At 37.2% G+C, this 26,209-nt stretch overlaps 1 protein-coding gene across 1 annotated transcript in view; it reads left to right on the plus strand.

Moving 5' to 3' along the window:
- The window catches only part of Frem1 (FRAS1 related extracellular matrix 1), a 139,142-nt gene extending 114,762 nt beyond the window's left edge, over positions 1-24,380 (plus strand). The window contains exons 31-37 of the mRNA XM_070033150.1: positions 612-850; positions 1,678-1,725; positions 2,162-2,323; positions 2,526-2,654; positions 2,958-3,073; positions 19,597-19,682; positions 21,751-24,380. Coding sequence (XP_069889251.1) covers positions 612-850; positions 1,678-1,725; positions 2,162-2,323; positions 2,526-2,654; positions 2,958-3,073; positions 19,597-19,682; positions 21,751-21,956 — 986 coding nt within the window. The 3' untranslated portion in view covers positions 21,957-24,380. The remainder of the gene's footprint in view (positions 1-611; positions 851-1,677; positions 1,726-2,161; positions 2,324-2,525; positions 2,655-2,957; positions 3,074-19,596; positions 19,683-21,750) is intronic.
- Positions 24,381-26,209: the final 1,829 nt, after the last annotated feature.

The following is a 26,209-nucleotide window of genomic DNA, read 5'->3' on the forward strand; positions in this document are numbered from 1 at the left end:
CAGAACATTACCAAAAAAAGAAAGAAAAGACTCAGACAAAGGTTCTCACGTTAGGTTTTTGTCTTTTTTATTTATGCTTTCCCAGAAATTGGTAACGTTTCCAGTTGAAGCAGCTCTGTTAAGATTTATTGTATTTTTGTTCTGCAACAGTTGACTGCAAATTTTTATAACTGTTACTTGATTCTATGACATCTTTAAATGATTCCAGTTTCTACCTAGAGAAGATCAGGAGAAAGGGAACGCTGGCGAAGCACTTGTGGTCAGTCAGTGGATGAATCTGGTAGTCCCAACAGGATTGGAGTAGGAAGGGATGCGAGGCTGTTGTCCAAGTGCATGCATGATTATAAAATCATGACAATGATTTGCATTTATGGTTTGTGAAATCAATTTCATGACTTTATAATCCATCACCCTTTGAATGTCAGGAATGGCATCAGTCTTCTGGAAGAAGAAGAGTTAAAGGAGTTTCTGGCAAATGGCACAAAGGCAACATCTGGTGGGAAGTTCATTCATCTAAGTTTTATGACAAGCTTCTCCAGGACAGAGTCCCTGTGATTACTGATGTGTTAGTGTGAAATGTACTGACTGCCTGCCTCCTTGCTTGCCTCCAGGACAGTGCCTGACTTCCTATTCCTCCAACCACAGCCAGCACAAGGCATGGGAAAAGGGTATTTGGCCCTTGTTGCCCTCTGGCTCCTCCTCATCCATTCCTGGTGGTTTCCCTCATCTGGAAAGAAGATACCCTTCATCTTCTAAGCAGCTAGTGGTCACCAAGGGGAGCACCCTGCGGAGCTTTGATGCTGCAGTTCTTTCTCAAAGGAAGCTCAGGACCCATGGGAACGGCAAGGCAGTAAGGGTGATGGGAACCTTTGGAGAATGGGAGTGTGAATGCATATTAATAAGGACTCCGAGACACCAAAGGAATGGTGGATTCTCATGCTTCATTGCAGGATCATGCAATGGCTTTTGTATTCAAAGATCACAATGCTGCCCTGCTACATTAATTATTCTAAAGGAGGTGATAGATATATTGATTCATCCATATGATTTCTATTTTGGTTCTTTTGTATCCAGACAGATAGGGAATAATCAGTGACCCTAGAACAGCAAGAAATTAAGTGCCCCACTAGAGTGTGGGAGCCAACACTTTGACTTACTAAGTACGGCATTCTAACAGGCACTTTTCAAGTATATATGTGAGTGTGTTCTTGAGCCTTTGTGTACTATAGATGTGCTAAATAACAACAATAGCAACAAAAATAATTACAAAGGCATCTTTTCTCTTTAATTGGGATTTCATATCCCCAAATACACACTACAATCATAACTTGTGTTTTAAAAAATTCCAATGATTTGGGCATGAAATATCTTAAGAAATGTTTTTGAAGCTGAGCACTGGTGGCTCACACCTTTAATCCTAGATACTCAGGAGGCTGAGATTTGAGGATTGCGGTTCAAAGCCAGCCCTAAACCACTCAGAAAACCGGAAGAGGCACTGTGGCTCAAGGAGTAGAGCGATAGCCTTGGGCCAGAGTTCAAGCCCCGCAACTGACAAAAAATAAAAGAAATGTTTTTGCTATTTTTCAAATATGAATAAGATCTTACTGGAAGTATTTTATTCTATTGCTAGTTATTATTCAGCCCATATATCTCATATGTTGTCTCTCTTGATTTTAGGTTTTACCATCCTCTGTTTATAAAAATGGAACAGACATCATCTATAATGTAAGCATGAGTCAGAGAATTGCTAAATTTCTTATGGTTAAAAAATACTTAGCAAGACTATTACATCTTTTGAAATTACGTACCTGAAATTTTTCTTTTGAAATGTGAGAATTTGGGGGTCAGAAAAAGCCCTTTCATCTTTTTCATCTGGTTGTGGGGCCTGAACTCTGGGCCTGGGCGCTGTCCCTCAGCTCTTCAGCTCAAGGCTAGCGCTCTACCACTTGAGCCACAGTGCCACTTTCAGCTTTTTCTTTTTGCTTATGTGGTGCTGAGGAATCGAACCCAGGGCCTCATGCATGCAAGGCAAGCGCTCTACTACTGAGCCACCTTCCCAGCCCCCCTTTCATCTTTTTGTATTGATATAATTTTAAAAGCATACATTGATGCTTGTTCCCCCCCCCCGCCCCTTATTGTTGTGTTTGTTGGTTTCCTCAAGTACCATGGGGTGGTTTCTTTGAGACTGGAAGATGACAGTTTTCCCACTCACAAAAGGAAGGCTACAGTATCCATCCTGAGTCAGCCACACAGGAGAGTCAAAGCAGCAGAGCTGCCTCCAGCAGAGACAGAATCCACAAGTGCCTCACACTTCCCCAGACAGGTAGGACAATCTTTTGTCTTTCCTATTTACCTCCTAACAATCTGTTGGCTGGGCCATAAACACTCTTAATTCACAAAATAGCCTCCAAGCTTGGGGGTAGATTACTCAACCCAGATGTTTTCAACAAGTGTAGACTCAGAAGAGATAAGTTATGCTATCAACTTACATTAAATCGATTTTAAATTGCCTTTTCTCCCTGTAGAACCAGTTGCCATCATTACCAAAGAATTGCACGGTGGAGATAAAAGGACTCCTCCATTTTGAAGAAAGTAACCAGAAACTGTATCAATGCAATGGAATTGCCTGGAAAATCTGGAGCCCCCAAACCAAGGTAGGGACCCAGGCTAAGCAGCTGAGCACTGCTGAGCTGATAGAGTGCAGTGATCTGGTGGGTGGCTGTCAACTTACACTGTCTGCGTATCCTTCTCTCACCCAGAATGCCAAGAGCAAAACATAATCCAAAGTGTTTTCAAAATCACAAAATATTATTTTATCTATTCCATTTAAAAAAGATGTTGACTTATTTTGTTTACCACTTATTAAAGGTTTAACATTGGAACATGTCTGACTGGGGTTGTATTTGCTGTATAAAAAGCCACTGCATTTCTCAAGATGCAGAACTCTTTTTTTCCAGGAAGTGGAAGACAAATCCTGCCCAGCTGGATGGCACCTTCACTCAGGCTACTGCCATACCTTGATCACGGAACAGAAGAGCACCTGGGTCCTGGCCACACGAGCTTGCAGGGAACAGTAAGGAACCCCATGTCACACTGGATTGGTTTTTTTTTTCCTTTTTCTCCCACCATTTCTTTATTTTCTCATGGATCTATAGGTCTATTTCATTCATTCAACAAATATTGAGTGTCTATCTGGCTTTGTTTTTTAGAGCCCCAATCGGTTACAGGTTATCAAGGACAGTTGCAAATCGGTTTGGATAAGGTATTTTGACTGAGCTTTTATCTGTTAAAGCTGTGTGGTAGTAAACCTTCCCCCCTTCCCCTACTTTTACAAATCCTATCTGGGTCTTTTTGAGAAGGGGCTTTTCTGAGTCAGCAACACTGCAGGTGGTATAGTTTCCTTTTTTTTTTTTTTTAATATGATAGAAACTCCTGACCATTAATTGAAGAATAGTCATGAAAGGCCTTATGGCATCCTGCCTCTAGCAATATAAAGGCTCTGATGCTTATAAAGCTAGACAAGTAGGACAAAGGCACATTGGATAATAGAACATTTAGTGACAGATGACTTGGGTCAGATAATGGCAACAAAACTTATCTAGCCCAGAAGGCTTTTAAAAAATGAATAAGTAGCCAGGCCTAGTGGCTCACACCTATAATCCTAGCTACTCAGGAGGCTGAGATCTAAGGATTGTGGTTCAAAGTCAACTGGGGAAGGAAAGCCCATGAGACTCTTACCTCCAATAAACCACTAGAAAACTGGAAGTAGCACTGTGGCTCAAGTGGTAGAGCACTTGCCTTGAGCTGAAGAGCTGAGGGACAGTGCCCAGGCTCAGATTCAAGCCCCACAACCACCACCACCAACAACAACAAAGAATAAGCAGCCATCTGTGCCTTTCCTTTTTAATTTACCAACCTGGATAGTATCCAGACAATACAATTAACTAATATACTGTGTGACTAGAAATGGAGACTAGAGAAATATCTAGTTCATTTCTGTGAGAGTTTGTACTTCATCACATTTTAAAAAGTTATGCTCATCTAAAGATACTAGTTAGGCCAGGCGCCGGTGGCTCACACCTTTAATCCTAGCTACTCAGGAGGCTGAGATCTGAGGATGGCGGTTCAAAGCCAGACCGGGCAGGAAAGTCCGAGAAACTCTTATCTCCAATAAACCACCAGAAAACTGGAAGTGGTGCTGTAGCTCAAGTGGTAGAGTGCTAGCCTTGAGCTGAAGAGCTAGGGACCGCGCTCAGGCCAAGAGTTCAAGCCCCACGACCAACCAAAAAAAAAAAAAAAAAAAAAAAAAGATACCAGTGAGAAAACCAAAGGGCAAACCACATGCAGGAAAATTTATTACCAAAGTGTATATATGATAAAGGTCATGAAGACAAAAAATACAAAAGTAACTACAAAAAAAAATCATTAGATATCTCATGGGCTGGGGAGTTGGCTCAGTGCTAGAGTGCTTGCCTCGCATACATGAGGCCCTGGGTTCAATTTCTCAGTACCACTATAGGTAGAAAAAAGCCGGTGGCTCTGTAGCTCAAGTGGTAGGGCGCTAGCCTTGAGCTGAAGAGCTGAAGAACAGTGCCCAGGCCCAGAGTTCAGCCCCCACAACCGACAAAAAAAAAAAAAAAGATATCTCATAAACTAACAAATAACTTTATGTCCTCCCAAGAGGAAATAGAGTTGCTTCATGAATATACCAAAACATCCTCAATATCAATAGGTATCAGGTAAATGAAAATTAAAACTCCAGTGTAATACCACTTCACACTAAAATAATGAAGATCACAAATTCGACAACACCAAATGTTGACAAGGGCACAGATAAGTAGAATCCTATGTGTTCCTGATGGAAGCAGACAATGTTATGACTTTGTAGACTGTATAAAGGTATGCACCTTGTGACCTAAGGAGAAATACAAATGCATGCTAAAAACACAAACAAATTTCATAACTTTATTCACAGTAATAATTTGTCCATGTGTCTTTTTTATTATTAATTTTTATTATTAGTTAATTTGTTGGAGTACTTAATATTTTCTCCATCAATAAGACAATACTTTTTTGGGGGCGGGTGGGTTGTGGAGCCTGAACTCTGGTCCTGGGTTTTGTCCCACAGCTCTTCAGCTCAAGGCTAGTGCTCTACCACTTGAGCCACAGAGCCACTTCTGGCTTTTTCTGCTTATGTGGTGCTGAGTAATCAAACCTAGGGCCTCATGCATGCAAGGCAAGCACTCTACCACTGAGCCACCTTCCCAGCCCCAGAGAACACATTTTTATATAAACTTTTATAAACAATGAAATGGAATGACTACAACAATGTTAGTGAATTGTGGGTAAATCATTTACAGAATATATAGAAAAGGTAGCCTTATGTAATAGAATATATATTTTATGATTCTATTTGAATAGGAAAATCTATTATGGATCTAATACAAATAATAATGATAATCTCTGGCAAAGATTGTGAGAGACTAGAAAATATTATCAACTAATGTTCTAGAGTGATAGAAAGGTCATGTTCTGTATAATTGTTTTATAAACATAAGTACAGTTGTCAAACTCCTAAAATTGAATACATAAAGAAATTTTGTTGTATATAAATTATACCTAGAGTTTAGGGTATTTTTTTAGATAGGAGCTCACTGTGTTGTGCTGTGTTGTCCAGACTGGCCTCAAATTATTGGGCTCAGACAATCCTTCTGCCTCAGCCTCTTCAGAGACTACAGAAGTGTGTCACCATGTCCAGGTTTATGTCTAGATTTGATAAAAAAGACTAATAAAATACTTAAACACTGGAAAAATTAACCACTTTTTCTTCACTGGTGTATTTCAAATCCTAACTACAAGTAGAGTTATAATAGAAGTTTTACTCAGTGACTTTCAGGGTTTTATTTTGTTCATAAGCTAGTGACAGAAAATAAGACCAAATACTTGAAGAACTTAAAAGCTATGTGATTACAAAAAAATCATAAGAGATTCTTTAAGAAAAAAATAATTACCCTCCTTTTATTTAAAGCTTGTCCTGGTTCATTGAAAACTTTGATAGGGATGTGGCTTAAACAGTAGAGCTCCTGACAAGTGCAAGGCCCTGAGATCAAATATCACAAACACACACCCACACACACTCATCAAAAAAAAAAAAAGAGAGAAAAGAGTTTAGTAGGAGTATTATGGATGATCTCTTTTCTTCCCTTAGGAAAGATATTTGACACAGAATCAAAAACTTTCTGAACCAGCAAGGAGAGAATAGCAGTATGCTACCAAATGGTTTCTTTGTTGACTAAAACAAGGGACAGTGCAGTTACTTAAACTCCAGGCTAGGTTACCAAGATGGAATCATTATAGGGATTATTGATAAAATATAGACTGAAGAAGAGAACCCTCCAACTTGAAGTCTGAAATCAGACTTGTTGATCCTCCAATGATTTCACAGCACAATCTAAAGAAGTATGTTGGCTGTTATGAAGCTGTCCATATTTCTTTATAACATCCACAGTGCTATGGATGAACTCAGAACTTTAAGCATGTTAGGCAAGTGCTCTCCCACTGAGCCATACCCTAGCCTCTCATTGTTTTTCAATTATGAGAATATAAGGACTATGTACTGAGAGATTTCCTTTGCCCATTCATAGGTGTTAGTTTGAGGTTACCAAGTATCTCCAGTTAGAACAACTATTCTTTATTCTTTTTTTTTTTTTGGTTGGTCATGGGGCTTGAACTCTGGGCTTGGGCGCTGTCCCTGTGCTCTTCAGCTCAAGGTGAGTGCTCTACCACTTGAGCCACAGTGCCACTGCCAACTATTCTTTATTCTTTTACCACTAGATTCCTAGTGGTAAAAATCAGTTTTGTATAAAACTCTCAGTTGACAGTAAAATTGTTGATGCTTTCTGGCAGACAGATGCAAATTAGCCTCCCAATATGTTTTATTTTATTGATCCAGCTAATCATAGCTTACTAGACCAGATCTACTAATATTGCACAACTCAATCATCCTACTATTAAATGTAAGGCCCAAATTACTTTTAAAGCTATTTCTTCTTGTGCTTGACCTAAGGCTTCATGGGCATCTTGCTTTGAAGCATCATAATCCATGACCTAAACTGACCTAGTTTATCCACCTCCTTGCCAATAATAGATACCTTGCTTTTATATTGTACTTTGTAATTTACAGAATTACAGTAGTGATGGAAGATCAAATAAGCTAACTTAATTTGATCTTCCATCACTACTGTGAGGAAAGCAGTTATTATTATCTTTAAATCTTAGGTCTAAAAAATGTTGAGAGAGAGAGAAAGAGAGAGAGGACTTAATTTTTGCATTATGCTAAAACAGCTCTGTCAATATGGGGACCTTATTACAGATATATCAAAAAGCATGTCTATTTTAACTTTTAACTTTTGTTTGAGCTAACCAATAGTTTTCAAAATTATTTGTTCAAAATTTCTTATTTTTCATGCAGCAAAGAAATAATAAGATTTTTGTTATTATAGATGTTAAGTTTCCTTGGATTTGAATCAAGTTAACCTTTCTGACTAAACCTGAAGTGTAGTCAGGTTCTGAGTTCATAAATTTGTTTATTAACAGATATTTGGAATACCTGTTATGCTAGAAATGTCTATAGCAGACTATACTTTTAAAATTTTGTTCTCTAGTGTTAGCTCCACAACTCAATAACTGAAATCTTTCTCATTCATTCAGAAAACACATCCCCAAGTTCCCCTGATCCAACTGTCCTGTAGGAAAAGTCCTCAATGTTACATGTCATATCAGTAATAATATACAACCTGGATAATTCCTTTCCCATACTCCCTCTCCAAAATGCTTGTTAAGAATGTGAAAGTTACTGAATGTAAATGACAAGATTAGTATTTATTGAGTTGATGGTGCCATGCTGTAGATATAATTAAGAAGTTCCCTAGAGAGGAGATATCGTGACATATACATGTAATTCTCTGGAGACTAAGTCAGCCTGGGCAAAAAAATTGAACCTAACAAACAAAAAAATTTAAACAAAACCGAAATCAAACCAAATCAAACCAAACCACCACCAGTAACAAAACACAGAATCTGGACCTAAATTTAATTAGTTACAAACAATACTTATTAACTTAATGTCATAAGTGGCATTCAGAATATATTAAGTAAACATTTTGTTCTTGAATAAATTATTACAAAATCTATTATACCTGAAAGGATTCTACCTCCACTGTAACTCCATGGGATTATATGTAACACAGTGGTCATATCTAACAGATCAAATGTGATTTTATAAGCAGATTTAAAACTATTGTTCAAAAAAAATTTTTTTTGTTGGTTGTAGGGCCTGAACTCTGGGCCTGGGCACTGCCCCTCAGCTCTTCAGCTCAAGGCTAGCACTCTACCATGTGAGCCACAGCACCACTTCCAGCTTTTTCTGCTTATGTGGTGCTGAGGAATCAAACCCAGGGCCTCATGCATGCAAGGCATGCACTCTACCACTGAGCCACCTTCCTACCCCCTCAAATTATTTTTGAAGTTAGTTTGTTTAACCTCCAGGAGTTATTTCAAGATCTAAACTTATGCTTCTTTGTAAATACAAAACTGAGAAAACTGTCAGAACAAGAGAAAAATAATTTTAGGAACAGGTAGAGCTTTCCCACCATACTTTAGAGAGAGACTAGTTTCTCTATCAGTAAAATAAACTCTTCCCAATGTATATAGCTACTAATTAATAAAAATTTAAATGTCATTAAAAGCTTCTAATTTAAGGGTTAACTTAAAAATAGACAAAAAATTTGATTGCACTTGTATTGCACTTTAATATGTACTTTATTTTAAAAAGACAAGAAGAATGATTAGAGCATATATACTAGTCATAGCTATATCAAAATAAACTATCAACAGCTCAAAAGCATCTTAAAATAAAAATAAAAGATTTGATATATTCCTTTGGATCAGTCATTGAACAGGAATATTTTTGGTGGTAAAAAGACCTTTTCAGTGTAAGACTTGAATCCCAAGTCTTCCATTCTGTATATTTGGACCTTTTTCCTTCCCTTCATCTAATACTTTTCAGTTAATTTCATTCTATTTTCCAACCCTATTGGCTTGAAATGTCCTTGGGAAATTGTGGATTCCTTCTGTGATACAAAATTCACAGTTCAACATTTTATAACCTAGAGATTCACTTTTCCCTAGGTATTTTTGAAGTTAAGGGTTTAGATTTCATAGTTAGAATTAGTATGCACATTGTGTGTTTCCTTACTTGAATGTAGCTGTCACTACTGAATTGTGTGCTTTGCTTTCTGGGGCTGATATACATTGCCATATGTCTTTTACTATGCCCATGCTTTAAAAAATAGCAAATTTTACTTTATTCCTCTAACCCAACTCAATTTTTATCTTCAATTTCTTCTCCTCCCCATTGATATTTATTATTTTTCTAACCCAAATGAGCCAGACTGCTAAATTAGGCATTTCTTGAATTTACATATTGTAATCTCATCTGCTTACTTCCTAAGGCAGACACTGTACATTGGTAATTCTATTATTATAGATCATTATCTATGAAACCATTTTGACTTCCCACAGGAGTGTCTGGAACCCCTGCTGCCATACCCCTCCAGGAGTTACCCTAAAATATACCGGTCTTTACAACTTTTAAAGAAGTAGATGTTTATTTTTATAACCAGAAAAGTGAATGTTTCTGTTCTTATTCAATTCCCATTAAAAAGCATAATTTACTTTCAATGCAAAACTATGATTTTTAAATATGATCCTTCCATAATTCTGATTATATACATGCCAACTACACATTTCGATGAAATATATATTCACCTATTCATGTATAAAATATAAAGTAGATGATATCCTTCAAATTATTCCATTCCTGCAAGACTAGCTTCTCAGACTACAGTATCTAGGCCAGTCTACTTTTGTATGATTCCAAGAAAGAAAAATCATCTCAAATTTTTTTCTGAGCATTATGTCAAAATTATACTTAGGTTCACAAAAAAAATAAAATAAAAAAATAAAAAAAATTATACTTAGGCTAACAATAATGTGCCTAAAAGTAATCATTAATCTCTTTCTCCAAATGCATATATTCAATAGATTCAGTTGGACATGGAATACTTTCCTTACCCAGGAAATCTAAATGCATGTTTTAATTCATGTTTTAATTCTCTTTCTTATTTTTTCCCTCATCCTTCCCAACTCTTCTCCTCAACTTTTAAAAATTTCATATTGAATATTATAATTACATCCCCCCACCACTTCCAAAGTTAAGGTATCTATCTGGCTATCTAGCTATTTTTTTGTGCTGGTCCTGGGGCTTGAACCCAGGGCTTAGGAGCTGTCCCTGACCTAGTTTGCTCAAGGCTGTGTTTTACCACTTGAACCACAGCTCCACATCTGGCTTTTTTTTTCAATGGTTAATTATTGGAGATTAGAGTCTCATGAATTTTTCTGCCTGGGCTAGCTTCAAACTGTGATCCTCACATCTCAGCCTCCTGAGTAGCTATAGGATTACAGGTATGAGCCATCAGTGCCTGGCAAGTTTTCTTTTTTAATTCTGTGCTTTGTAAGCTTTAAAATTGAGAATTGTTGAATGACTTTTGTGTATTTGAACCTATGTATTTCTTTTTACATACATCTATACATTTATCTCTACAAGGACTACCTACTGTGTTTAATAGGTACATGTACAAAAGCAAAGAAAAGATACTGTTATTAAATGACCAAATTATTTCTCTTGTGAATAACTATACTCTAATATTCTATGTGCCTAAGCACAGCTGTTTTCCTGTCTGGACCTTTGGAGGCTTCATGCTTTTTGAAGAGTCAAAAAGATATTGTTGCCAGGTAATAGTGGCTCACTCTTGTAGTCTTAATTACTCAGGAGGCCGAGAGCTGAAAATTGAGGTTTGAAGCCAGCCCAGGGAGGAAAGTCTATGAACTCTTTTCTCCAATTAACCACCAAAAAGTCAGAAGTGGAGCTGTGACTCAAGTGGTAGCATGCTAGTACTGAGTGAGCAAATGAGCTCAGGGAGTTCAAGTCTCAGTATCAGCACGCACACACACAACACACATTTATACACACACACACACACCTAATTAAACATTGAAAACACACTTTAAAATATGCTTTTAATTACAGGAATCTTCCAAAATAATCTTTTTTTGAGCTCAGGGCCTGGGCACTGTCCCTGAAGATCTCAAAGGCTAGTGCTCTACCACTTTGAGCCACAGCTCCATTTCTGGTTTTTGAGTTTTCAGTAAGAGTCTCATGAGGACTTTTCTGCTCAGGCTGGCTTTGAATTGCAGCCTTTGAATTTCAGCCTCCTGAATAGCTAGGAATATAGGCATGAGCTACCAGTGCCCAGCAAAAGCATTTTTTTTAAATGTTAAAATACTGTACAGAGGAGTTACAATCACATGGGCAAGATAATGAGTACATTTCTTATCAAGCATTGTAGCCTCCTCCTTTGTTTCTCCTTCCCATCCCTTCCCATCTCCCCCCCCCCCACTCCCGAACGAACCTCCTCCCCCCCCCAACAAAGTTGTAAAGTTCGTTTTCAACATAATGACTTGTACATTGTTGCAATGGGTCCACCTGTATCCCTAGTTAAACAATTTGTTCCCCTCCACAAATTATACTGACATCAAATACAGTGAAAGCAGAGGTTATACCGGTGTGGGGGGGACATACAAGGCAACTAAGCAATAATCTTATAAATGTGATAGAAACAATCACATGAAAGAAAAAAACATTTCAATATATATCTTAGGGTTCATTTACCTAATATCAACTTACCGGACATTTTCTGCTTGACACTGACACATACTAGTTATTGCAAATAAGGGAAACCATGGGACCTATGTTTCTTTGGACCTGGCTTACTTCACTTAATATAATTTTTTCCAAGTCTTTCCATTTCCTAACAAATGGGGCAATGTCATTCTTTCTGATGGAGGCATAGAATTCCATTGTGTATATATACCACATTTTCTTGATCCATTCATCTACTTAGGGGCATCTGGGTTGGTTCCATATCTTAGCTATGGTAAATAAGGCTGCAATAAACATAGTTGTGCTGGTAGCTTTAGTGTGGTCTTGTTTGTGAACATTTGGGTAAATGCCAAAAAGTGGGATTGCTGGGTCATAGGAAAGCTCTATGTGGAGTCTTTTGAGGAACCTCCATACTACTTTCCAAAGTGGTTGAACAAGTTTACACTCCCACCAACAATGCAGTAAGGTTCCCCTCTCTCCACATCCCCTCCAGCATCTGTAGTTATTAGAGTTCTTGATTATAGCCATTATAACTGGGGTGAGGTGCTATCTCAATATTGTTTTGATTTGCATTTCTTTTGTGGCTAGGGAGGTTGAGCATTTCTTCATGTGTCTATTGGCCATCCTTCTTTCCTCTTCAGAGAAGTTTCTCTTTAAGTCTTTAGCCCACTTATTTATTGGGCAGTTGTTTCTTTGAAGATTCATTGTTGGGGGATTTAATTTTTTGAGTTCCAGGTATATTTTAGATATGAGACCCTTGTCTGTTGTATGGCTAGTGAAGATCTTCTCCCAATCCATGGGTTTTCTATTGATCTTGCTAGCTATGTCCTTTGCCATGCAGAAGCTCTGCAATTTCATGAAATCCCATTTGTCCAACCTTTCTTTGATTTGTTGTGTTTCTGGGTCTCTATTCAGAAAATTTCGGCCTGTGCCAAGGAGACCTGGGGTTTCTCCTATTCCATCCTGTAATGTTTTCAGAGTGTCTGCTTTGACTCCGAGGTCTTTGATCCATTTGGAGTTGATTCTGGTGCAGGGTGATATATAAGGATCTAGCTTTAGTTTTCTTCAAGTAGTTAACCAATTTTGCCAGCACCATTTACTGAGGAGGCTGTCTTTCTTCCATTCTATTTTTTTAGCTCCCTTATCGAAGATTAGATGGCTATAGGTCTTTAAGTTCATTTCTGGGTTTTCAGTTCTATTCCATTGGTCCTGAGGTCTGCTCTTGTGCCAGTACCAAGCTGTTTTGATTACTATGTCTTTGTAGTAGAGTTTGAATTTGGTATTGATATTCCTCCAGCAGTGTTCTTTCTGTTGAGGATCGTTTTTGCTATTCGGGGTCTTTTATTGTTCCATATGAATTTTTGGACTGCCTCTTCTATTTCCTTGAAGAATGAGGTTGGAATATTGATAGGTATCGCATTGAATTTGTAGATAGCCTTGGGAGGTATTGCCATTTTCACGATGTTGATCTTTCCAATCCAGGAGCATGGGAAGTTTTTGCCACTTTCTAAGTTCTGTTTTGATTTCCTTTTTTAGGTTTTTAAAGTTTTCATCATAGAAGTCCTTCACTTCTTTGGTTAAGTTAATTCCTAGGTATTTTATTTTTTGTGGGGCTATTACAAATGGAGTTGCTTTCCTAATTTCAGCCACACTTTTCTCATTGTTGGCATACAGAAAAGCCATTGATTTTTGAGGGTTAATTTTATACCCTGCTACTTTGCAAAGTTTTAATCAGCTTGAGTAATTTGGGAATGGAGTCTGTGGGATTCTTTAAATACAAAATCATGTCATCTGCAAAGAGGGAGAGTTTTACTTCTTCTTTCCCTATTTGGATCCCCTTTATGTTTGTATCTTGTCTTATTGCTGTAGCTAGGCATTCTAATACTAGATTGAAGAGAAGTGGAGAGAGTGGACATCCTTGTCTTGTTCCTGAGTTAAGAGGAAATGGCTTTAGTTTTTCACTATTAAGTATAATGCTAGCTGTAGGTTTGTCATATACAGCCTTTATTGTATTGAAGAATATTCCATGGATTCCTAATTTTTACAGAACCTTCATCCTAAAGGGGTGTTAGATCTTGTCAAATGCTTTTTCTGCATCTATTGAGATAACCATGTGGTTCTTATCCTTGCTCCTGTTGATGTGATGAATTATATTAATTGATTTGCATATATTGAACCAGCTTTGCATCCCTGAAATGAATCCTGTTTGATCGTGGTGTATGATTTTTTGGATGAATTGTTGAAGTCGATTGGCCAAAATTTTGTTGAGAAGTTTTGCATCGATGTTCATCAAAGAAATGGGTCTATAATTCTCTTTCTTAGATGAGTCCCTGCCTGGTTTTGGGATGAGGGTTATGATGGCTTTATAGAATGAGTTCGGTAGTGAACTTTCTCTTTCAATTTCATTGAAGAGTTGGAGGAGTATTGGTGTGAGCTCTGCTTTGAAGGCCTTGTAGAATTCTGCTGTACACCATCTGGTCCTGGGCTTTTCTTAGATGGGAGGTCTCTTATTGCTGTTTCTATTTCAATGCTTGGTATGGGCCTGTTAAGATGGTTTAATTCATCTTGGTTTAGTTTCGGCATGTCAATATTTGCTAGGAAAAGATCCATTTCTGCCAAGTTCTCAAACTTATTAGCATAAAAGTTTGAGAAGTATTCCCTTATAATGTTCTGAATCTTGATTGTTTCTGTGGTGATGTTTTCATTCTCATCTTTGAGTTTATTTATTTGGGTGTGTTCTCTTCTTTTTCTGATAAGATTTGCTAAGGATCTGTCAATTTTGTTAATTTTTTCGAAGAACCAGCTCTTTGTTTTGTTGATTCTTTCTATGTTTTTTTTGGATTCTAATTCATTTAATTCTGATTTAATTTTAATTATTTTTTTCTGTCTACTGGATTGGGGTTTATTTTGCTGCTCTTTTTCAAGGAGGCTCAGATGTCTCATTAAATTGTTGGTTTCAGATCTCTCCAATTTGTTGATGTAGGAACTCAGAGCTATAAACTTGCCCCTGAGTACTGCCTTTGCTGTGTCCTAGAGGAGCTGGTAATTTGTGTGTTCATTGTTGTTGAATATCATGAACATTTGAATTTCCTTTCTAATCTCTTTCATGACGCACTCATGATTCAGCAGTGTGTTGTTCAGCCTCCATATGTTACAGGACTTTCTTTGGTGGCTTTTGGTGTTGAGTTCTAATTTTATTCCCTTGTGGTCTGAGAGAATGCAAGGTACAACTTCAATGTTTCTGAATTTGGACAAGTTTGCTTTGTGGCCTAAAATGTCTATTTTGGAAAATGTTGCATGTGCTGCTGAGAAAAGCGTGTATTCTGATGCTGCTGGGTGAAATATTTGGTAGATGTCTGTTAAATCTAGTTGATCTATGCAGTTGTTTAGATCTTCAGTTTCTCTGTTGAGTTTTTGCCACATTTATCTATATAGTGGGGATAATGGTGTGTTAAAGTCTCCAACAATTAATGTCTTTGGATCTATGTGGGATTTGAGGGAAAGTAGTGTTTCTTGGATAAATTTGGATGCTCCATTGTTTGGTGAATAGATATTTAGAATTGTGATAACCTCCTGAAAGAGAGATCCCTTAGTTAGTATGTAGCGACCTTCTTTATCTCTTCTCACTAATTTTAATTTGAAGTCTATTTTATCTGATATCAAGATTGCAACTCCTGCCTGTTTATGGGGGCCATTTGCTTGGTAGATTTTGTTCCAGCCTTTTACATTGAAAATGTGTTTGTTTTTATGGGCAAGATGTGACTCCTGAAGGCAGCAGATAGAAGGATCTTGCTTTTTAATCCAACTAGACAGTCTATGTCGCTTAATTGGAGAGTTAAGTCCGTTAATGTTCAGAGATAGGACTGAGAGGTATTTGGGAGTTCCTGCCATTTTATCCACCTTCTTGGGGGCTGCGGTAACTGGGTTCTTCCATGGTTCTTGGATTCTCAGTTTGGGGGCTGGGAAGGTGGCTTAGTGGTAGAGCGCTTGCCTAGCATGCATGCGGCCCTGGGTTTGATTCCTCAGCACCACATAAACAGAAAAACACAGAAGTGGCACTGTGGCTCAAGTGGTAGAGGGCTTACCTTGAGCTGAAGGTCTAAGAGACAGTGCCCAGGCCCAGAGTTCAGGCTCCACAACTGACAAAAAAAAAGAAAAAAAGAATAGGTTATCCCAGACAAAGATCTTGGGTTTGTTGTTGTTGTTGTAAAATGCATACAATATGATATTCATCCTTGGATTCTCAGTTTGGGTACCATTTCTTGGCCTTTATTGTGGTCTTGTTAGTTTTCTATGTGTAGGATATCTTTAAGAATCTTTTGTAGGGCTGGTTTGGTGGAGATACATTGTTTCAATTTTTCTTTGCTATGGAAGGTTTTTATTTGACCTTCAGTTATGAAGGAGAGTTTAGCTGGGTACAGTATTCTTGGTTGATAGTTGTTTGTCTTTAGGGCATGGCATACATCATTCCAGGCTCTTCTTGCTTTGATTGTCTCTGCTGAGAAATCTGAGATGATTCTAATTGGTTTCCCTTTAGAGGAGATTGATCTTTTCTCCTTGACAGCTTTAAGGATCTTTTCCTTGGTCTGAATTGATCCTGTGTGGATTATAATGTCACGGTGGGATGTCCTGTTCTGGCGTGGTCTATTTGGAGTTCTAAAAGCTTCTTGTATCTGAATAGGCCTATCTTTTTGCATGTTTGGGAAGTTCTCTGCTAGGATCCTGTTAAACAAATTTCCTAGACCATTAACTTCTGTCTCTAGGTGTTCCTCTACACCCATTATCCTCAGATTAGGCCTTCTGATGGTGTCTTCCATGTGTTGAATAGATCTATCATATTTCTTGGATTTGTCTTGGATGGTTGTATGTTCTTTCTCTATAATATCTAGGCTGTCTTCAATCCCCGAAATTCCATCTTCTGCATGGTCTAACCTACCATCAAGACTGTCTACTTTGTTTTTTATTTTTTTCCCTTCTAGTTGGTCGGCTTTGATGGCTTCAAATTCTTTGTTGGAGCTTTGTTTTAGATCTTGTATGAACTTCTTTACTTCCTTAATTTGGTGTTCAGTGTTTATTCTCAAATCATTTAGTTGATTGGTTATGGTTTTCTTGAACTCCCATTCCTTCTGTTGGGCTCCATTCAGCATTGCCTTTGTGGTCTCCCTGACTTCTTTCAGCTCTCTGTTTATGGATTCCATGAATTCCTTTAGTGATCTATGTGTATTCTCATCCTGCTCTCTCAATTCCTGTATTACTCTTTGATTAGCTTCCTCACGATCATGCAATTTCTGTAGTTCTCTTTGAGTGTTCTCAGCCTGCTCATGCCATTCCTGACTTTCTCGTTGTCTGTTCTCTGCCAGCTCCTGCAATTCCTGTCTATCTCTTTGACTTATCTCAGCCTGCTCATGCCATTCCTTTATTTCTCTTTGAGTGTTCTCAAGCTGTTCATGTAATTCCTGTATCAATCTTTGAGTAGCTTCCTCATGCTCATGATATTCCTGTATTGACTTTTGGTTTGCCTCTTCTCTCTCTCTATCACGTTCATACAGAGTCCTTTGCAGGTTTTCAGTCTTTTCATTTGCCATGTTTACCAGTAGTGTTTGTAGAGCTTTCTGGGAACTCTCCTCTAGATTATTCATTATCTGTTCTGTCCCCTGATTATCATGAGTGGGAGTTGAGGATACCCTGACTTGCCATTTTTCTTGTGTTTTTTCGGCTTGCGCTGCCCATTTGGGATGAAAGTAATACCAGTTTTGTGCTAGAACACTATCTTAAGGCAAGCAACAACCGAAGTCTGTAGTTGCACAGTCAAAAATCTGCAGATACAAGCAAAAGCATTTTTGTTGTTGTTGTTGTTGGTGGTGGTGGTGGTTGTGGGGCTTGAACTCCGGGCGTAGGTGTTTCCCTGAGTTCTTCTGCTGCAGTCTAGTGCTCTGTCACTTTGAGTCACAATGCCACTTCTTCATTTGTTTTTCAGTAAACTCATTACATCCTGATAGTGAACATGAGGCTATGAGGTTGGGAGATTTAGTAAGGAAATTGGCTCAGTAAGGGATTTGGGCAGAAGGGACTGCAAAGCAGAAGAGGAAATGGTGTTATCCTCTTGTTCTCAGTCCAGAGCTCTGTAGTGTTGACTAGGACAGCACTCAAGTCCTTGGCCTAGTTAACATGTTTGCTATTCTGAGTTCTAAGCCCAATGTGCATTAGACTGAACACATTTGATTTGAGAGGGGAGTAAGAGAAGTCCCATCATACATGCTCTAAATATTACCATGATATTATGTAAATAGTGATGTTAGAACCAAGTTATAAAACTCAAATTCAGCAACCTGAAGCCATTCAGTGGCAGGCATAGTCTTACATATCACAAGAGGCTCAGAAGGCATCATTGCTTAATAGAGCAGCAAAATGCTATATTAATGGGGGGAAACAACCAATAAATGGAAATTATGTTCACTATAGAGTATAAAAAGCAGAGAAAATTTTTGCCGTTCTAACTGGAGTGAGGTGATATCTCAATGTTGTTTTGATTTGCATTTCTTTTATGGCTAGGGATGTTGAACATTTCTTCATGTGTCTATTGGCCATCCTTCTTTCTTCTTCAGAGAAGTTTCTCTTTAAGTCTTTCACCCACTTATTTATTGGGCAGTTGTTTCTTTGAGGATTTGTTGTTGGGGGGTTTAATTTTTTGAGTTCCAAGTATATTTTAGATATGAGACCCTTGTCCGTTGTATGGCTAGTAAAGATCTTCTCCCAATCCGTGGGCTTTCTATTGATCTTGCTAGCTATGTCCTTTGCCCTGCAGAAGCTCTGCAACTTTATGTTTTAACTAATTTTAAATATAAGAAGGTCATAATTATTGGACTAATAAGATTTTCCTACATCTATCCATTTACTTGCAAATAACATAACATTCATCTTTCTGATAGATGAGTAAAATGCTACATTTTCTTTATTCACTCATCAGTTGTAGAACATCTGGGCAAGTTCCTTACGTGGGTATTGTGAATAATACAGCAATGAACTTGGTTGTGCAACTGTCTTTACTGTATCCTAACTTGTAATGTTCTGAGTGAATGCCCCATAGTGCTATAGTTAGTTGCATCATAGGATAGTAGTTCTATGTTTAGTTTTTTGAGCAATCTCCAAAGTGCCTTCCAGAGTAATTGCACTGCTTTATATTCTTACAAACAGCACAATAGAGTTCCTTTTTCTCCACACCATCACCATAATTTGTTGATGTTCTTATTCTTGATGGTAGCTAATCTTACTGGAGTGAGATGGTAAGTAATCAGTCTTGATAAATAGTTAGTTACTAATTTTCCACAAAGAGGTTTAAATCATACTGGACTATGTTTTTTTTAAAATTATTGTCAAGTTGATATACAAGAGGGGTTACAGTTACCATAAGTAAGGTAATAAGTACATTTCTTGTTACCCCTTCCCTCATTTTTCTCCTACTTCCCTCCCCCCAAGTTGTACACATCATTTCTAACACATTGTCTTGTGAATATCGCTGTTGCATTGGTTCCCCCATTGGCCTTTTTCTCACCATTCTGTTGTTCCCCTTCCCTTCCCTAATTCCCTAAGTCCACTCCCAGGTGGACTATGTTTTAAAGCCTAGATTTTTTTTTTTTTCGGTTGTGGGACCTGGGTGCTGTAATGCCTAGATTTTCCTTGTTATTACCTCCTGACTGCAGATATTCATGAAAGTAAAAATAGGGTATTAAAATCTCAAAAAGTTTTTTTTTTGCCTTGTATTTCCTTGTAAAATTCTTTGGTTAATGCTCTTAATTTCATTTGCTTATATGCAGACACCTGGGCAACCTTGTCACTGTATTCTCCAGGCAACACATGCAGTGGTTGTGGCACATCAGTGGAAAAAAACCCTTTTGGATAGGCAAGTATCTGTACTACACTGAGCAGAGTGCAAGACCATGGCTTCTGACACCTGCTACTCCCTTCCAGAAGGCAAATAATTGTAGTTTGTAGTAATGGTCAATGCTTAGATGGATACCCTAAACACCTGAATTTTAAATTTCATGTTAAGGGCTTTGGATATAACCTAGTGGTAATATATGGTTGGCATACAACAGGACCTAGGTTTAATCCCGAGCACTACAAAAAGAAAATTCATCTTAAACCTTTTGATACAATATTTTTATTTTTAGACATCTATTCTAAAAGAATACTTAGGGATGTGGTCAGGCTGATTGCTAAGAGAATCCAGTGCAATCGTAAGTCCAACCTCTAAAAAATTAAAAATTTCTGTAATTTGAATTATGTGCTATATAATGTTTTATAGTGTTATATAATGAATTAAATTATAATGTGTTTCAGATAAAGGTACAGTTTTTTTATTACTTAATGCTTATACGATTCTATTAAAGGCATAACAATTGTTTGATGCTTTTTAATTGATTCAATAAATACATGTAGATACAAGTTATAAATTATATAATGCATTGCAAAAGTCACATGAAGCATGAAATAATTGAGAATAAAAATTAATATAAATGTGGTAATGTATAAATATAAGCATAAAGAGATACATACTAAAGAGTTAGAAATGGTTTACCTCTAGTCAAGAAGTATAGGTGTGTTGAATTTTACACCTTGTTTTCTGAAATTTTTAATATTTTCTATAATGTTGAGCACTAGAACAAATCTTTTCTTTTTGTCTTTTTTCTTTTGTGTCAGTGTGGGGCTTGAACTCTGGGCCTGGGCACTGCCCCTTAGCTCTTCAGCTCAAGGCTAGTGCTCTACCACTTAAGCCACAGCACCACTTCTGGTCTTCTGGTGGTTTATTGGAGATAAGAGTCTCACGGACTTTCCGGCCTGGTGTGGCTTTGAACCACGATTCTCACATCTCAGCCTCCTGAGTAGCTAGGGTTATAGGCATGAGCCACCGGTGCCCAGCAGAACAAATCTTTTCAAGCCACATTTGAAATAGAAGTCTCAGGGTGAACCAAAGAAATTCTAATAAAGCCAGTGTTAGATTTTCAAATTTTCTGTAAACCTCAATAGGTCTTCATATTTTAAAAATGAATTGAAATGTATCACATTAGTTTGGAATATGTTTTCTCTTAATCCATAAAGGTGGATTTTAAATCTGTATCTTCACAACATTCTTAGATGTAGTGTTTTCTAATCAATAATTCAAAGAAGCAATCTAGGTGAAGTTAGATAGAATATGCCTAACTAAAAACAATTCTGTTAATTCCACCCAAAAATATTGACTGAGATTGGCTAGGCAAAGTTAATTTACTGTGTAATACAGGACTATTCTCATGGTCAGCTTCAAGTTGGAGGATGTCAGAATGTTGTTATTGCAGGAGATCCTTTTATCAATGTTTTCTTTTTAATTTCTATTGTGAATGAGAAGGAGGGGGAAAAATGCTTCATCAAGGACAACAAAGAACATATTGCAGAAGCTTTACACCATTAAAGAGTAATTTGTAGAAGTTGATAGTGGGAATAGAGAGGCAAAAGGAGAAAAACTTGTTTTTATTGGAATTGTAGCAGATTGAAACATCTTAAATTCCTGACTAAAAGTAATATATCAGAAGCTACTTCCAAATATAAAAACCAATGGACCAAAAATACCTTTTCCCAAGATAGGAGCTGTGAGGTATGATGATATAATAATAATTATAACTTCATTTATTAAACACTTACATATGCTGTTACATATATTATTTTATTTAATCTGTCATATTCCTACAGATGCTATTTTCGTACTCATTCCTTAGATGCCCAAAGAGGCTCAACCAGAAAGTTGAACTTGGACTGGCTTCTGCTTTTCCCTAAAGCCTTATAGTCTTAATGGTGCCTTGTAGTATTATTGATTCCTAGTTATAGAACCTGGGCATGCATGTAATTGACTCCTACACTTACTGCAATAGACTAGACAAGATAGCTAAGAGTAAATATCATAGCATTGTTTGGCATGTTCTTTTGGCTCACAGGATTGAATGACCAAGAGCATGCTGGCCGCTGGGTGTGGATTGGTGGTGAACCTGTTGCCTTCACCAACTGGAGGAGAGGGCGCCCTCAAAACTCAAGGCCTGGAAAGAATTGTGTTTTGGTGCAAAAACAAGGGAAATGGCAAACAAAGAACTGTGGGAAGGGCAAGCCTCACAATTTTATTTGTTCCTGGAAACTTGAAATGTAACTGATTCTGCAGGTGCTCACTTGAGATGTCTCACGTACTTATTTACAGGACTTAGGAATATTGCCCAAATGAAATCAAATTGTTGTGACTGGCTCTGCATATCTTTGTGATTTTATATAGTAATAATGAAATCTAGATTAGTCATTCCAGGAAGATTGATAAATGGTTATTTCTTACAAGTTGAGATATAACTTTTGTATCACAATATCTTAAAAAAAATTAATGTCTGCAGTATTATAAAGTATAAGAATTGTTTATTCCTGAAGACCTGCACCCTCACCCTCTCCAAATATCAGGCAGTACCAATTTTTGTTGCTCTTAGATTTTTTCCCCCCGTTGTCTCAAATCTGACATCAATGTTGTGGGGGCTCCTACTACTTCAGTCTTCCTACTACTTCAGTCTGAGTGAAGCTAACCCTGCCAGCTCATTAAACTGAGGTTGAAATCCTAAGGGTTGGATTTGCCCTTTGGAGCTCTTTAAATGGGAACCCTAAAATTAGATGCTGTGGGTGAGAAGGAGAGTTCTTTCTAAGATGGCAGAGTATTTGACACAGGTTTAGTTCAGGTGAGAATTTAGGGGGCTAACTGTACTTCAGTGAGCTACCCATAATAGCTCGTGATAAAAATCTCCTTTTCTAATATGAATGTCGGCATTGTGCCATTCCAAAGTGAAAGATTGAGTTTCTCTGGCCTTCCACCCTTGAGAAATTTGAAGTAACATAATATCTTTAATTTGCATCTGAGTTTTTTCTACTGAGAAACTTTTCTCAAGGGCACTTGACATGAGACATGTATGAATGACAGTTGACATATAAGAGAAAAGTCCTGCATCCTCAGAAGTGTCCCTATGAACTATGCTGATAAGCAGAGAAAATAACATTGAAAACAAATCCCTTGAAAGGCTATCTTCTCAGAAAGATTTTGGATGCAGTTTTGACCCCTTACTTCTTTAATATTTGAAGAAATATTGTATAAACTAATTCTCTAATGGAAAGGCCTTTTGTTAATTTATAGACTCAGCTGAGTAAAACATCTGTATAGCAATGAGGCAGGCTATATCCCGCACTGAAATCCCTTTTGTAATCAAGGTTTAATTATAGGAAATTATTTTACTTCTGAAATGCTTGTTAAATTTTTACTCTTCTAATAGTCACTGAAAAATATGGTTGTACCAAATGTAACTTGTTATGGTGTACCAGTGTAACTTCAGAATTGAAATGAGGGTCACAATAGGCTAGAGTTTTGGTACAGTCTCTCTCTCTCTCTCTCTCTCTGAGTCTATCTCTTACTCTGTGTTTCTCTTTCCCTCTCTCTTTGTCTCTGTTTCTATCTCTCTGTCTCTCTATTTTCTCTGTCTTTCTATTTTCTTTCTCTGTTGAACCTGGTGGGCATGGTAGATTTATTACATGTTGTTGCAATGAAAGCAACATTGCAAATGGTTCTCTCATAAAATTGCAAATAATTCTCTTGAAATGCTGAACGAATATCTTAAAATATCCCTCATTATGAAAGCATTAATCAAGTTAAGAAGTCAAATCCAAGTAATTGAAAGAACACACAAATTAGGCAATGTGGGTGCTGGGCAATTTTCATCAGGACTGTTACTGATTTGTCACCATTGGGCTTGTACTCAGGAAAAAGACGCTGTATATGATTGTCATTTCCACGCTCCCTGCATTTTTTTTTGTTCACCATTCCCCTTCAGGTTCTGGTGGGAGAAAGTTGGGAGGAAATCAGGTATGGATGGAGTGAGAATGGGAGGTTATAGAAGGCAAAGAGGATGGAGAGTTGAGTAGAAAGGGATGAGAAAGATGGCAGCTAGGAAGGAGACCATCCAGAAGGAGGGCCTGATGATGCTCAACACTACTCTCCTAATTTGAATGTTGAATCAGGAAATGCCCTGTATCCACAGGCATTAATCTAGCTCCATAGTGTGCAACTTTTCATAATCTTCTGAGTTTTGGTCTCCAACAACACACAGCATGTATTCTTGCTAAAAATAAAGTTTTAAAGCATATAATTATTTCATTTCCTTCCAAGGGGGTGGTGAAAATGAACCAGGTGACATTTATTTGCATTTGTGTTTTCATTTATTTTTAATACAGCCCCAAAGATATGCACTTAGTTTAATAAACACCGTGGTTCTATGTAATTTAAAGCATAAACTGGTGCTGATTAATTTCTGCAACAAAGCAGCCTTTTAAATTTATGGTATTTTGTATTGTATTAAAATTCATAAAATAAATTTACTTCTGTTCTCAAATACTGGATCTTTAGTCTTTAATCTTTTTGTATTTTCCTAGGAGAACATAGGTTGTAGGTGTTAATGATTCTACCAATTGTAAGAAAGGGGAGAAATCTCAATATATACCTTTTCTTCAGCTTTTATGATATGACTTCCATACAACTGTACAGCATTTATTAAATAAATACCCAGTATAAAATGTTACTACCTCTGTACCTGTTATTGTTCTATATATCAGAGATAAAATTATGAATTGAATAAGAAAATGAAAGTATAGCACATACACACAAATTTTTAAGAGTTTTTGAAGCCTTGCAGGGAGGAAGTGGCAGTGGAGGTCATGATTACATTATCCCTTTTTAGGCTTGAAGGCCAGGTACCAGTGGCCCACACCTGTAATCCTAGCTACTCAGGAGGCTGAGATCTGAGGATCAAGGCTAGAAGCCAGCCCCAGCATGAAAGCCCTCATAAGACTCTTATCTCCAATAAACCACTCAAAAATTGAAAGTGGTGCTATGGTTCAAGTGGTAGACTAGCCTTGAGCACAAAGAGGCTCAGGGATACGTCCAGGCCCTGAGTTCAAACCCCACAACCAACAAAACAAAACAAAACGAAGTATTGAAGGGATACAAACAGCTTAGGTTGACTTTTGTTATATTTCTCTCCTGATTGAGTGCTAACTGCTCAAGGTTATTGTCAAGTCTAAGTATGATTAATAGCACTTGTGCCAAGCATCAAATTAGGAACTAAAGTTCTTGAACCTAGCTTATCAATTCCATACCAGTTTGTTTTTCTGAAACAAGAGGCAGCATGTGTTTCTGTACCACAAAGATTCCTGGGGGTTGACAGAACTTAAAGGATCTTTGCTCTCTCCTTATCTAATACCCTCATTTTACAGCAGAGAAGAATGAGGTTTGCAGAAGTTACAGTTTGAAGAAATCAAGCTCCAAATGAAGGCCCACAAATGTTAGGTAGAATCTTCTTTTGCTTTACCACATAGCTAGTACTATTCTAACAGGTAGCTTTATTTTAGTAAAATATCACTGGACTGAAAAATTTGCCTTGTACATAAAAACATTACTGTAAGTGAAAGAAAATAATATAATTCCATTTATATGTAATGTCCAGAGTAGACAAATCCATAAAGACAAAGTAGGTTATTGGTATCAGTGTATTGATGAATTGAGATTAAATTCTAATATGTAGGGCATTTCTTTTGGGGAAGATGGAAACATTCTTGAGTTAGAGAGTGGTTATATTTGTACAACATAATTAAAAGCTTGTAGAAGTAACCTTTTAAAAACATTCTTGTGGTGCTGGGAATTGAGGATATGTTAGCCCAACCTTTCACCACTGAGCTACTCTCCACCTTGAAAGTAAATGTTTGAAACTGGTGAAATTTATATTCTATATAATGTGTTACAATAAAATGTTATTAAATATGACCATATAAAATGTATTTTCAAAAATTGTAAGTGGGATGCTATATTTGCTGTGTGTTTATGTGATTCTTATAAGATACACCTTCCAATTTTTGCCTTACCCAGATTTTTATTTGTTTATATAGTTGGTAAAGGAGAGGGGAAAGCTTATTTGACATATTCTAAAATTCAAAGTGCTATATTATTGATATTTTTCTCCTTTTTCCTCCATCAGTCATGAAAAAGAACTGTTACTGATGGCAGAACGTGTCTGGATGTCATGATTTTCTTAAAAGCAATCTTACAAGCCTTTATAGCAAGATCATGCAGGAAATGAATATACTAGCCTCATAACTTAAACATATAACTATTCATTTTGAGTAGTTTTATAGGCCTTATGCTCTGCTAGGTAATAAAGTTTAGTTTATCTTAAGACAGAAAGGAACAAAAATCAACCAACACTTCCATTAAAGACCTCATAGTAATCTCAAATCTTTTTCCAAGAAATGACGCATGATTCCACCTTTTTCTTCTATTTCCACCTGTATTTTTGCTTTCCAAAGGCAATCAATCTTAACTTGCCATGT

The sequence above is a fragment of the Dipodomys merriami genome, unplaced genomic scaffold (genome assembly GCF_024711535.1).
Source record: "Dipodomys merriami isolate MVZ:Mamm:240054 unplaced genomic scaffold, mDipMer1.0.p SCAF_22, whole genome shotgun sequence".
Lineage (NCBI taxonomy): Eukaryota > Metazoa > Chordata > Mammalia > Rodentia > Heteromyidae > Dipodomys > Dipodomys merriami.